General features: G+C 41.5%; 1 protein-coding gene across 6 annotated transcripts in view; it reads right to left on the reverse strand.

Moving 5' to 3' along the window:
- Positions 1-15063, reverse strand: part of ldb2a (LIM domain binding 2a) — an 86759-nt gene that overhangs the window by 49019 nt on the left and 22677 nt on the right. For all 6 annotated transcript variants that reach the window (XM_068593195.1, XM_068593186.1, XM_068593164.1 and 3 more), the window contains exon 2: positions 14760-14862. In XM_068593195.1, the coding sequence (XP_068449296.1) occupies positions 14760-14862 (103 nt within the window). The remainder of the gene's footprint in view (positions 1-14759; positions 14863-15063) is intronic.

Genomic DNA, 15063 nt, shown 5'->3' on the forward strand with positions numbered 1-15063 from the left:
TTTGAGAAAAATAGCTATGGCGCATATTCCAAATTCTGAAGGTGCTGCAGTATTCATCTCTCTAAATGGGGGGGAGGGCATATGGCATTGCACAGAAATTAAATTACTCGTCTCAAGTTGTATATTTTGCATGTAACAACTATAAATGTGTGGCATTTTTTCTAAATTCACGAGTTCTTCAAACCATCCTACTGACTGCATTCATCATCTAACTGCCATGCAACACACACACACACACACACACACACACACACACACAGACTATATGTGTTGAGATACACATTCGCACTCTACATCTACAACCAATAGATGGAGGAACACGATAAAGGAAAGAAGGAGAGAGGGAGGACACAGGAAGACAACAGGCAGAGGAGGGTAACGAGGAGATGAGAGCGGCCAAGGTTGCAGAAGAAGCAAGGAAAGGAGGATTGATGAGGACACAAACAAGAAGCATGACTTTGAGGAGAAAAGGAGTTGTGAACGGAGAGCGAGAAGAAAAGGAGAAAAGCAGAACGTGCTCGAGAAAGACATGAAGAAGAGGTGATGAAGGAGGACGAGAGGGAGAAGAGGATGGCTGTTCGCAACATCTATTGTTTCTCAAACTGGAAAGGGAAGCCAGTTGTGTTTTGCTCCGGGGCGCACGGCGCTTTGAGAAGCAGGAAGCCAGAGGACCTGCCCATCCTCACGGACAGCTGGTGCCCTCCGATAGCTGTTCCCTACTTCCTGTTAGCTGCATGCGAAGGTTCCCGCCCTGATCCAGGCCACCTGGAAACCAAACCGGCTCACTCACAAAGTCCACGACTGCAGATGACACCATTTTACAGGAGCCGTGGGTTTGTGGAGCGGAGACGCACTTCACCATATCAGAGACTAAATAACAGATTCATCAGCGGTCGGACAAGATGATACATGTTTCTCTGTTTTGCAGTATTCATATTGATCAAACAGCACGGCTCCTTCAGGTCTGCCAGCTCTTTATGGGCTTCATGCAAATGCATCGTTGTCGGTATATCACATGTATGGCTTTTCAACTGCAAAATAATTCTCTTATAAATGATGATAAAACAGTCCAACACCAAACAATATCTAACGTATCCATATCATTAATGTTTGCTTATGTTATGTTGTATTCATTTGTTTCTGATCCTAAACACTCAAATATCAATACATGTATTGATCTTAAAAATAAAAAAAAAATCCAGCATCGGGCAGGTAAGCACTTGCCTTGACAGCTTTCTTTTTTTTAATTCAACAGATTTTGGATTTCCAATAACTTCATTTAGAACTTCATCCATTTGTAAAACACAAATACATCTAACAATGTCTCCAAACGACATAAACACCTCATGATGCATGTGTTGAGTGTTATATTAGGTATTCATGTCGTTCCATGAAATGTTTATGTGTATTTGTGTTTTACAAATGGAAAGTCATCGGCACTTCCTGTTTAACACTCAACACTCCTCTTGGTAGGAAATGTTGTTGAATTCTACATTTCAGCTTAGTTAATCCCATAAAAAACGCTTTCGAGAGTGCAAGAAACATAGGAACTATATTATACTGTATAGCAAATACCCAATAAAGAAAGCAGTATTGGTTTATTATATATTTGTATCTGCTATTACAACAACATCACACCACTACGATCACACCAAGCCAAGTTAACATGCGAGTCTCTGCTAACCTCCGACATGCTGCACAGAGGAGATGATGTGCTACGTCAACTAAAAGGCTGGCATCAGACACCCGGCTCTAGTCTTCAGACTGACATATGAGCACAGGCCTGATGACGACCTTGTAAAAATAAAAAAGCTTGCTAAGAAGTATTTCCAGATTTTTGTCTAAGTGCCATGCTTAACTCTTTTGTAATTGAGAAGCTAATTTGCTTTAAATTCTAAACTCACTGTGAAGAAAAGTTTTGAGCCATTAGTCATGAATTGTTAGAAGAAAGTCCAGAACACATTTTTTATGGTAAATTATGGGCCCTCCTGCCAGCGGCTAAACGTCATAGCTCACTGCTTTGCTGTCATGCACATAATCCCAATAAGGAAAAGACCTCTCGGAAACTAGGTCGGGTTCAAGTTCCTTTCAGATGAACGTAGAACTTGAGAAACTTCATATACTATTTTCCCAAATTGGACTATTCTTCTTACTCCACCACTTCCACACACATTGCTTAAAAACTGGGAAGTCTGTTCTTTTTAATGTACTATTTGTCTCTCACGTCCTTTGTTGTCAGTCGTTTGTTGACAGCAGTCAATAAATCAAATTCACTTGGTGCGAGAGAAGTAATGGCACACATGAAAATAGTAATAGCACACAAAAATATTTATTAAGTACAGAGTCCTGGGTTTTGTTTTGTCAAAAAATGAATTGCAGGTGCCTCCTAATGTGCTTTGCTTTCATGCCGCCGGGCTTTTTGAGCGAGAGTAGGCGTCAATTATTTTAGACATCGGATATTGTTTTAAAACGAAAAGGCTACGATTCCTGGCAGCCTCAGAAGAACCACATTACGTCTTTAAAAGGCCGATCTCTTTCTTCTCTGGTCAGACAGTGCAACAAAGACACAGCTCGCGCCTGCCGCTGTATATTTTCATCAGACTCTCAGAGAAAAAGCCCACTGTGCTTACACCCACAGATTCACACACGCCGCATTAAAAGATCGCCGGGAGAATAACAGAAATCAAAAAATGGATTCACGTCAATTTGAGCCTGTGTTATTGATTGATGTGACTGAGAAAGGTGGATTTAGACAAGAGAATAATAAGGGCAGAGAGTTCCACTCCTGTATCGTTCCTTCTCCGTCTCTCAGCTTCCCTTTGATGGCGACTCCTAATACTTTTAATTGCATCGCTTCTTCTCGGTTACACCGCTTATTTTAGGCCAAAAGTTATCACGGCGTAATGTTCAAAACTGGTTTCCCACTTAGCACGGAAAGTCATTTAACATATTCATTACGTGAAAATGTTTTAATATCCTCGGAGCAAATTAAGACACCAAAATACATGTAATCATTGATGATGAATGCACTTCAAATATATGATTGAGATTGTTCTATACAGCTGTAACAGCATGTCTCATAGTTTTACCAAATAACAAGGGAAAAAAAAAACCAGAAACAAACAGGATATCACATGGCAGGCACACGTCTCATTTCTTCTGTCTTGCTACTCCGTGAATAGGACCTGATGGAGGGTGGTCAGCCACATACGGGCAAGGTGCTACGGCCTCTTGTCATAGCATCTGAGCGACTGCCTCTGATAATCGTTGATGCCGTGATCTGCCTCACTCGCAAATTGCCAGGAAACGGGAGAAGACTGATGAAATAATAATCCTGTTCTACTATTTGCTTGGCCGCCACCATGTTCACCTCACTCAACTCTTAAGTCAGGCCGGGTGCATGGTTCCCCTGATCTGATTGGTTGCACAGACCACACACGGAGAGGAGGGGATGCCTGTGCAGAGAGGAAACGATAACGGGCTTATCGCCGGGTGAAAAATAGACCGAAATAGAAGGAGAAAAAAACCTTTTACGTTCTGGCTCTGACTACACAATCAACCGGCCTAAGTCAATGTCTTAATTGGCATCGGGCAGACGTTGCAGTCAGAAAGTGTATAAATGACCAAAAACATAACCAGCAATTATAATTGATTCCCTTAATAATTATTTAATGCTTCTTTTTTTTTAAACTTTTAATGGCCAATTTAGGCAAAGTTCCAGCGATGGGATTAGATTGTTTAACTGAACCAATGTGGTGGGTGGAGGATATTTGAACTACTAAGATCAATGAAAAAAAGAGAGTTGACTGGTTGTGTTGGTTTTACAGCAATCCCAGTCGACGTCCAGCCCGGAAAGTGGGTAAGAAATGTACCCAAATTACACAATTTTAGCCCCTTTCATGATAATTGTTCAATTTATTAGCGTTTACCAAACAGCGACAAAGACTTTGGTTGTTGAGGTTAAACGCCTCAAAAAGGAATTTGAGGCGTCCGGTGCTCAAAGAACCGAAGAATACTGGAGCACGTGGATTAAAGGCGACAAACTTCATTAGAAGACGTAACTCTTGAAGTCCTAAAGACTTAAGCTAACGGTCATGTTAAATCTTCAGTAAATGAAGCCCGTTCTGCTGGTAGGGAGCCGGGCCCAGGAGTGAACGACCGCATGTTTTCTCCAACGCGATACACGGTGGGAGTCGGTTTGGAGAATAGCTGACTTGCCTCAGTGTTCATGTTTCGTAAAAAGCACCGCCGGGGCCCCTGAAGGGGGGTTTGCCGGCAGCCATCTTAGCTGCCACGGAAGTGAGATGCTGTCGGATCTTGTTATAGCACTCCGGCATCGTTATTTTTCGGGAAACTTGACATGCCTTTGAAAAAAAACGACCCTAGTTTCTATTCGCCTTGCTCTCAAACTTTAAGGCAAATTGCGCAATGCATAGTTGGATTTCCACCCACACCCTGTAACGCCAACAAACTGAACTCCTGTTGACAGAATAATTAAAAATGCTCGCTTGAATTTCAGTTCTTAAACTTTGTCTTAGCCGCCGCCATTTTTTACTCGAGTGCCCGATGGGTACCGTGCATGGGCAACACTTAGCAAAGATGAGATGGAAGTGAGATGGCTCACTCTTTAGCGTTTTGCATAATCAGCTCACTTATAAATCATATTTAACTGATTCTGTAAGTTATGTGGATATTATTGTTCTGTATTCTGGATGTGGTTTATATTTACTTGTGGTATCTATCCTGCATATTCATCCAGGCTGGCTTATCTGTATGCATGACACAATAACACAAATCATCATCATTAACATTTTGAATAGAGTTAAAGTACTAAATGAATATAAGTTTTCGTACCCAAGGCTTTCTTCTTCATGCAAATATTGTACAATAAACTATGATGATTAAATGAAGACCAAGCAATCTAGCAACACATGAAATAGTGGTGTTGAAGTTTTGAGCATTTCAATTTTAATAACAATGAAAAGCTAATTGCTTGTAATTCATTTATCAAGAAAAATACCAAAACCGACGCATGGGGCATGTATTCTATCATCTTTACCTTCAGGATTATGCTATTTCTTCTTTTTTGTAACATATAGCATATTGCCGGGTTTTGTAATTGTAGACATAAACTATTTGTCATCAATTTTGACTTTGAGAAGTTGTGATGGGTATTTTTCTTAGCTTTTTTTCATTAAGTATATATATATATAAGAATCAATTAAATACAAAAAAAATCAATAATGAAAAAGAAAACATGTGCAGCCTTCAGCTAAAGCTACAGTGAAGGATGAAAGCACGTTGTTATTCCGAGATGCAGACCGCGTACTTTACTTTGCCGGCTCACATACATTTAATAGATGTCTACACCCTCCCCGGGCTTTCCTTATGACTCACTGTTCGTTCCGCTGTCATTCGGTCGTCTTTTAAACTCTCTTCATCGTTCTCAACACAGTCAAGCACACAGACGCTTGATTAGCGCATCGACAACCGTCAGAAATACTGTGAAAACACACCACCGGTGTGGTTTACAATAGATGGCAGTGTCGGCCCTATCCAGGGCCGGAAAGCAAAATGTTTACGACTACATATTTTTGGGTCGAAATCTATAATTTCTCCCGTCTCTCTCTCCCCCTCGGCCTCTCTTTGCGGCCGATCCAGCGCTGTGGTTCCCAGGCTCGGCCCGGCTGTCAATCAGCAGCAGCCGACATCTCGGCGCTGCAGCTGAGCCAGGGCCGCATCATCCCGCCTGCCAATCACCGCTTCTACACCTTCAATCCATCCTATCCATCTCTCTGTAAAGCAGCCTCGCGCACCACCACAACCCCACCGCCCCCTCCCCCTTCCTCTTTTCAAAACACCCCCCCCCCTTTAAGTCTCACACCGACACATTACCCTGCACACAAACATTCTCTATCGCTCACAATAAGATAGTGATACAGAGGCATAGATACACATGCACACACACACATGCAGACAGGCAGGCCCGACACTGCACCAACTCCATACCTTCATTCGGGACTCCACCTCTCCCTTCTCTTCATTCCACCCCCCAATTCAATAACACAGCCTCCCTCAAACAAGCCCTTCCCAGTCGTCCGCTGTCAATCTTTTATTCAACAGTCAGGGAGTCAGATCACAGCGCTGGACTTATCCTTCCATCTCAGACCTCTATTCAGGTTCTTTTCACACAAATACTGTATTAAGTCCTGTCTGTACACATCATTGCGTTAATGTTCAGGGCCAAAGCGTCCTCGGTTTAATCCTGCGCTGTGACTGGCGTGCATTCAGCTATGTAGAGGTCCTGAGTAGACGAACATCATTATAAAGTAATGTTCAAAGGACACACTGGACATCAATAACATTATGATGCCTGTAGGAAGAAGCCAAAGTGTTGAAGACACAATTATATGAAGGGCTATGTGGTGTATCCTATTTCACAACAGGGGACTTTATCAAATTAATAACGTCTTCATTAATATGAAGTCCAATTACTAAATGCGAATGATGTAGTTTGCACTGATGCAACCACAAGACTTTGGATGAAACCCTGCAGCTTCATGCAGCGCCTTAGCCCCTTTTGGGGCCCCGTTTCCATTTTACAGCACATTTACTGTAAGGTTTACCACTGATATGTTGCTACAGCACCCGATGATAACACAACAGCAACGCTTCAAAGATGCACAATGCTACCCGTGTTTCATTGGGATACAATCTGTAAAGAAGGAACATTTTCAGATATAAATCAGACTAAAGTTGCTAAAACGGAACGTTTTCATGTTGTTAGTTTGTGCAACACCTGCATAAGAAAAAGATACAAAGCATTGATTCAAACTTTCCTGGATTGAGTGCATTTAACCAACTGAGTCCTTTGTTAAGCTGACCTCAGAACGAGGCCGCTTGGTCCGTCCCTTCACACGCGTTCCAGCCGTTCCCCTGTGTTTCCTTCCTCCTCATTATGCCCTCACGCTTGCTTAAAGATTATTAGCGGTGGTCACTTCATCGCTGCAATAATTGCGAGCTGCAATGCAAGAATAACTAGATGAATTGTAAATGTGTTGTGAATCACTTCTGCAGTTTGCCCTGAATCAGCCCACTAAACACGACGAGTTTTCCCTCTCTTGTTTGAACTAGCTACTTCTAAAATGAGCCTTGCTCTTTGATTGCATCATGGAGTGCAGCTTTCATCAGATGCTTCATAGATTGCAGAGCCAGACAAGGTACTGGGGCGAATGTTAAGGCCATGGCAATTGGGGGTATAATTAGATCGAGTTGCTGAATATTCGTTGTAGAAAACAATAATTGGCCTGCACAGATGGAGAATTGTTTTACACTCGTACGGGGGTACACAAAAATGCACCAAAACACCCTCCCTCCAAACTTGAAACTTGATGCGCACATTAAAAGTATTAACTTTTATCAAAGCGATACATTGTCATAGCAATATGAGGCTTTAATAGGTTTTAATTTCCAAAGATGCTATAAAATATTATGACATGCTGGAGACTAAAAGATTCTCACTGCTCACATTTAGCGCTCTTTAAATCTTCCCAAGAACAAGACGAGGCAAGAAAAACAAAATGTAATCTGTCTGGATAAGCTGCTTATGTCGTCGCCTGACATGGTTATTGTTACTGATAGTTAGATTACAATTAGACACAACAGACAATCTGGTGAAGTTTGCTTTTTATTGGTTACACTGGGTGGGGAATCATTCTCTGGCTCTCGAATATCTGTCAGTTCACCAAACTGTCAGTGAAGGTTACATTGTTCTGCTCCGTTTGGGGATAAACCAGACAAAGGAAAATACTGTCCTTGAGATTGAGGTAGCAAATAGTTACCATTTTCATATTATCTGATTATTTTTGATGAATCAAATAGTCAGTTAAATGTCAGAAAGCGCCATTGAAACTGTCTTTGTATTGCAAAGATCTTCCAATGATTAAAAAAAAAGACAATATCAGTTTTAGGAGGCAGAATCGGGGATTGATTGACATTTTGTCTTGGCGATTGAATGAAACAATTACGCAGTTCTCAGTTCATTGACTAACTCTGTTGAAAACTGAGCGTTGGATCGACTAATTGTTTCAGAAGCACACGAGATACAGTCTAAAGCCACAGAGAGGTGGATTATCCAAAGCCAGAGTGGGTTTAATAGGAGTTAGAGGAAGAGGCTTGTGTGCATTAGGTTACTGGTTTGAATCACACAATCACGAGGAATGTTTTCTGCAGTGGGGGAGATGCTCCCTCGAGGCTTTCAACAGCAACATTCAGTGCAACATGTCTGCGAGTCGAGTCACAGTCAATGCTGGACTTCTGATGAACTCAAACTTTATTACCAGCCGAGACAGCGTGGGGCTGCATCACTGAGCTTTACAGGTGTGGGGATCAAAATAAAGGCAGCAATTGAAGGGTGTTGTCTGAGAAAGGCCTTTGGAAGCCCCCCTCCCTCGCACACACTTGTACACACACACACACACACACACACACGCGTGCGCACACACACACTCTATATGCTCCTGGCCAGTTTTGGCATCGCAGCTGGTGTGATTCTGTCGCCAGATGGTCTCTATAGTGTTTATGATGCGTTTAGTTGTGTAAAGTTTTCTGTTTGGGTAAAGTGTTGGGAAATTGTAAAATTAAAAAAAATAAAAAATGCTTATTAAAATTTCCCAGAGCATGACGTGAAAGTTTTAAATGACTTATGGTGTCCAACAGTCCAGTCCCGGACCCATTATATTCACTTTACAAACACAAAACACAGACAAGCAGCACATCCTCACGTTCAGAGGAGAGGATGGAGTGAACGTTTGGCGCTTTTTTACTTGATAAATGATTGAAAGGATTCATAGATTTTCATCAAAACTGACAAAGTTGACGATGATGAGCTGTCTGTTTTTAGATATTAGCCCTCGTTAAGGAACACAACAGATTATAGCGGAAAGGAGCGCAGCAGCCTCACGGAGGACATCGATGCATAAAGTGTTCGTCCCCCAACAATTAACACGCAGCCTTTTCCAATATGATCTATGTCTTCCTAGAGGCCACAATGAACAGCAGCTGGGGAGAATTACAAACACCTCACACAGGTCCACGCAATGCTAAAAACAGATTAAGTAAATTGGCTTTTCTCATTTTTCCTCCGCTGAGCACTATGAAATTAGAGCACCTCAGACTGGAGTGAAATGATTACTTCCTTGTAATTATCGTATAAGCTACTGTATGACTCAAAGAAATATAACTCAGTTTCAACACGGATTGAGTTCTTACATTTATACTGTACATTATACTCAAAGTGATTGTTTTAACGTAGCTGTATATTAAAACACGTGAAATGTTGCCCATTTTCTTAGTATGTTGAGCTTTAAAAGATAGAAATAGTCTGTTTTTAGTTAAGAAACACATTGACAAATGTGTGGTACTGTGGAGCTAAAATAAGCTCCACAACATTAAACAGAAGGCCGTCTGCGGCGTCCACGCTTTGGTGAGAAATATTCGAGGATATCGGAAGAACATGACTACCAACCCCATCCATATCCATCTATACATCCATCCATCTCACACATAATACACACACGCACGCACACACACACACACACACACACACACACACACACACACACACACACACACACACACACACACTCACACACACAAGCTCTAACAAGCTTTACTTTGCTATTATGTCTCCTGAGTGATGAGGACAAAAGTTGTCATTTTATAGAAACGTGCAATATTTAAATATGAAATCATTTGCAGCTGTAGCCTGTAAAAACTCAATTTGCTCTTAAGTCGGCCTGTAAAGAAATGAACGGGTGGTCCTTATATTGTTTTTTATTTTGACATTATGTTTAAGGGGACAGAAATCAACATTTTGTTGAAATGTGCAATAATCAAATCATTTACAGCCACAGCTCATTAATATGCTCATAAGAATTTGCTTATATAAAGAAATGAATAAAGAAATAGGCAACATGTAAAATTAAAGTTTTTTTTAGGCTGTCTAACGATCGATCTCAGCGGTGCAATAATGTGGGATTACTATTCTTCATGTTACGAGCCACTTTGGGTATTGTGGGGGTAAAAGAATGCATTGGACGACGATTGAAGCACTCGGCTCGGCCTCGAATAATCACAAATCTTTTTCGTTCATGGAGTTTTTAAACACATCGTTCTACTTCCTACGACTGTCTTTAGTGTCTTTGTGGAACTGAAACATGTTACAACCTTTTGTTGTGTTGTAACTCCTCTAACATGTAACTAACTGTCATCCTCCCCTCACCCTCACACCTCCACTGGTCAGTGTGGTTCTGACCTGCGTATATGATAACTATATATATATATATATATATATATATATATATATATATATATATATATATATACCACACTTTTCTGGGACGGCAAGCAGCGATTATTTCAGAGTAAGGCCACTGTTGGTCACATTTACATTTCATATGCTGGGCTTTTAGCTGATGCTTGTTCAGAGTGACTAACAATGAGCGGAGTGAACTTGAATTTTCCAGACTGCCAAAAGTAAAATAAAACAAAGGATGGAGGAGTACAAAGCCCCCGTGATAACGCACTGGACGGATATGTCCGTGCCACAAGAATGATTCTGTGTAATGGGAAAGGTAGGACGACAAAAAGCCTCGGGGAGAAGGGGGAAGAGTCTTACGTGAAAAAAAACAACAACATATTCAAATACTGCAACTGTCTAACACTAGAAATGCTGAGCCACATATTTGTATTTTTGCATGTGCATACATTATTCTTCTGTGTACATTTTGTCACAAACATGTTCACAATCTAAAGTCACAATATACACAAAACAATATCAAGTCGTCAGCTTGGGATTTGGAACGCTTTTACTATTTTTGGACCAAATGATTACCTGAATAATTGAGAAAATAATTGGGGAAAGCTTATTGGTTGCAGTCCTATTTTTTTTTTTTGTACATTTTCTTTTAGAAAAGCAAAATGTGTTGACATTTAACTGAAATGCACTTTAACAGACAGAGTCTCTCTGTCTGTCCTTTGATTTTTCTCAAGAACTGTTCATCCGATCAACTTGTACTGTGGAGGAGTCGGAAATGTAAAATATACGATGTATCATTGTAAACAAAAGGGTTTTTTAATCATCATTTGACATGAAAAAAAACAAGAAATGGTGTACATGTGGATTAAAAATGTCCTAATTTTCTCTTCTGATATGAAACCAGCAGTTCATCTCGATCATTTTCTCTCTACACGATCTCGCCGGGTCGATATCCGGTTGTATGCAAACAGGATGAACCAGCATTAGTCATTACGACACGATTGGCAAATTAAAGTGCGAGACCAACTTGTATTAAACGAGTATAAGCAATATGACAATGTGATTAGTACAAAATACCTCGATACATACACATCAGAGGGTGTCTTTCTTAGTTTTTCTTCTCAAGTCTGCTCTGCAGCTGGCTACATACTGTATGAGGCTGATGGATGTTTCCTGGATTATGTGTTTGTGTCTGTGTGCATGTGTCTGTGTGTGTGTGTGTGTGTGTGTGTGTGTGTGTAACTTAGCACACCTGAATCTGAATCGAGAAAGGCTCGCGTCTGACGGTGAGTCATCATTGCCATGGTGTTAAGCCTCCCGTTCCTGGGGGAACAGGGTTACCGTCTCGACACCACTGGGGATTTTTATTTTTACATTTGAAAAGCAAACCGGGGCCTGGCTAACAACAATCCCCTCTCTCTCTCTCTCTCTCTCTCTCTCTCTCTCTCTCTCTCCCTCCCTCTCCCTCCCTCTCCCTCTCTCTCCCTCTCTCTCCCTCTCTCTCCCTCTCTCTCCCTCTCCCTCTCTCTCTCTCTCTCTCTCTCTCTCTCTCTCTCTCTCTCTCTCTCTCTCTCTCTCTCTCTCTCTCTCTCTCATCCTCCTCCATGACAGAGCTGAATCACACACACACACACACACACACACACACACACACACACACACACACACACACACACACACACACGCGCGCGCGCATGCACGCACGCACGCACATATCTGTTCATTTCAGAGCACCACGTCCTTATCTATGTCTGTGTGATATTCAATATGTTTCAGATATCAAAACACGAACCTATGCAGATGAGATGAAGGGAACAATATCTCAAAGTCAATAACAGCCTCCGCTGCGTCGTCCGCCGCTGACGACCACGCACCGCGGCTGCAGGCGTGGCGTTTCCCAACAGGAGTTCTTAGGACACGGAACGAACTGGTGGAAACGTCTCGTGAAACTTATTGTGTGGAGCGCGAGCCAAAAGGCCGCTCGCCCATGGCTTAGCTTAGCTTAGCATAATGGCTGGAAACAGGGGGAAACGGCTAGCCTGACTCCAAATACCTGGAAAGCACAGCAATTAACACGTCGTGTCCACAAATAGAAAACAATACGCCGCTTGAGGCAGTTGTTGGCTGCAACTATTTCTTGGTGAACAACGGGGAACTTCATGGAAACTTGGCATCGCAGGGAGGTTGCCAGGCAACCAGTGGCGGCTTCGCACAGAGGTTCTGGGATGTGAAAACTGACTCGAGAATAGAAACGGACCGAAACAGCTGCCGGGCTCCAGAAAGCACTCCTACTCGGGGTGTAGCAAACGTCGTCACGTATTTAACAAAGCTTCGAAAATCAGCCGACATGATTTATGACATCATCGCTGTTGAGATTTTTTTTTTTTAAATCCTTGAAAAAAACATCCTCAATTGAACTTGATCAAATGAGTTTCATTAAATCAACTTTTTTTTAAAGAACGTAACTCGTCAGTGCGTGCGGCAAGTGGACGAGCAAACTGTTTTTGAAAATGTTGCTGTGAGGGTTGAAGCCTCACAACAAAAACACTGGGTTTTGATCAAATAAATAGCCACGAATGACTTTTTAGATTTGGTACTGCCCTAATTCTTACCAACAACTCTAAAGCTTTGCAGTTAAACCGTCTGTGGAGTCTGTGAGTGAGTTACATGGTGGAACTACTTCTTGACAATCTGCTTTAACTGGTCAAAATACACAAACAAGATACGACGTGAGGTTTTTAGTTGTTGTTTTTTCAACTTTGCACAGGGCCAGGCTAGCTGTTTCACCTGGCTCCCCATCTGTACACTACGCTATGCCAATTGCCTCATGGCTCCAGCTTTAGAGACTCAACTCACGGACATGAGAGTGCTTTTAATTGCATATTCCTCATCTAACTCTCGGCAACTGCCATTTGTACGTTTTGTTTTAATGATATACTTAATGTCCTTTAACGTAAAAACAAGGTAGCATGCTAGACACCGTGGAGGTACGAGAGGTTTGTGTCAGTTTGTGTCAGTTTTAACAACCTACTTATTTGTATTATGGGCTCTGAACGCTACAGTACAGTAGAGTCTCCGCCACCGTTGCTTTGGAGAGGCGCAAAATCAGAGCCGCAGCAGATTCTTTGTTCTTGCAGGTGGGAACAAAACGCCATACTTGCCAATTGAATCTGCAATGACTCAGAGTTCAAAACTGAACTTATTTAAACTGCAAACATCTTTTTATCGTGTTTCTATGAAGTATAAATCTTTAGCTCAAGGTCAGTCACACACACTGATTTCTTGATTGCATGTTTGTCACCAAAATGCTCCCTGGGAGTCGTAGTTGACTTCTCTAATTAGTTTTTTTTTCATGTCTACAGCATTGTACAAATGACAAAGAGACATTTCTCTCGTAACACGCTGCTCTTCTTTTGTTCTGATGATTCAACAAGGAGCGATCCAAGCCTTTAAGTGCTCAAACTGCCAGTCTTTCACACTTTCAATGCAGAAAATGAACATAGTTTTTACATCTGGAACTCTTGAAGAACCAACGCGACTTCTTCAACTTCTCGACTGTATTGAAGTAAAACATTTACAAAACAGATACGACATCAGGTTGAGCTGCACTCATCTCGGTGAAAAAGTGCCAATATAGCTTCACACTTTCTCAAAGCACAGACATTATGATGTGGCACAAAAGCAGATGCTTTGTGAGGCGCTTCAGTGCAGATATACCCAACAATTTGCCTATTTTCAAGACCGCATTTTACATTTACATCTCTATTTAAAAAGCAGAGGCCACAATAGAAGCCTGTGATGAAATTGTCAGAAAGAGGTTACCAGTAGTTGCGTGTGATGTTGCACCAATGTTCAGCAATCACATACAGAGAGAAAACTATTGTTAAGAGGAGGGAGAGATACCAATTTCCTCACCGAGAGGACGCTCAGTGGAGCACCATGCAGAAATGTTTGACTCAGGCTCACACATATTTTTTCTTAGAGGTGTTAAAAGGCATTTTGGGAAACGTAGGATATCAATAACGTAAGTGGAATAGACAAAGCAAGTTGAAGCAAAGTGGAAATTCCAAATACATTTTTTCCCCCCATTTCATCACAACATCATACCTAGAATAATTGAACACTACACACTGAGGTATCCGAGTATGAGGGATTTTGATCTAAAATTCAACACTGCTACATTCTCAGCCACTAAATCTCTGACGGAGTCTTATTGGGACACCAGCAACCTAATTCTGACAGACATGAGCATATTACCAGGTGATAACTTCTGGTTGAAGAAGAATGTGACACCAGAATGCATAAGAATATGAACATAATACAACAAATAACTGTAAGACAGGTGTGTGTCGAAGCAGTGCAACAGGAAAGAAAGAATACAATATTTTACCTGAACTTATGGACTTTTTCTTGGAAAAGAATCGAATGACATTGCACTTACTGTATCTCTTTGGTCCATCTTCGAGGCAGAAGGAAAGTGTGAGGGTGGCGTCCTCCTCAAAAAACTCTGTGGCGAAGGCGTCCCACCACAAACTGTCACTTTCCTGTTAAAAGGACAAAAAGAATACAACAATTTGACTTCCTCAAGGGTAAATCAACATTGTCTTGCTCTAAAGAATAATTATCTTTTATTCATCAAGATCTTTAAAAGGACAGAATATGTAAAAGCGTGACATTTCCGGTGCCCCTCTGTCCCCTAAAGGGGCCATAAGTTGCTTCAGTTTGTTAAGATAATCTTCATTTTC

This window comes from Clinocottus analis, unplaced genomic scaffold (assembly GCF_023055335.1).
Source record: "Clinocottus analis isolate CAN_PGR_092001 unplaced genomic scaffold, fCliAna1.0.p SCAF_10, whole genome shotgun sequence".
In the NCBI taxonomy this organism is placed as follows: Eukaryota; Metazoa; Chordata; class Actinopteri; order Perciformes; family Cottidae; genus Clinocottus; species Clinocottus analis.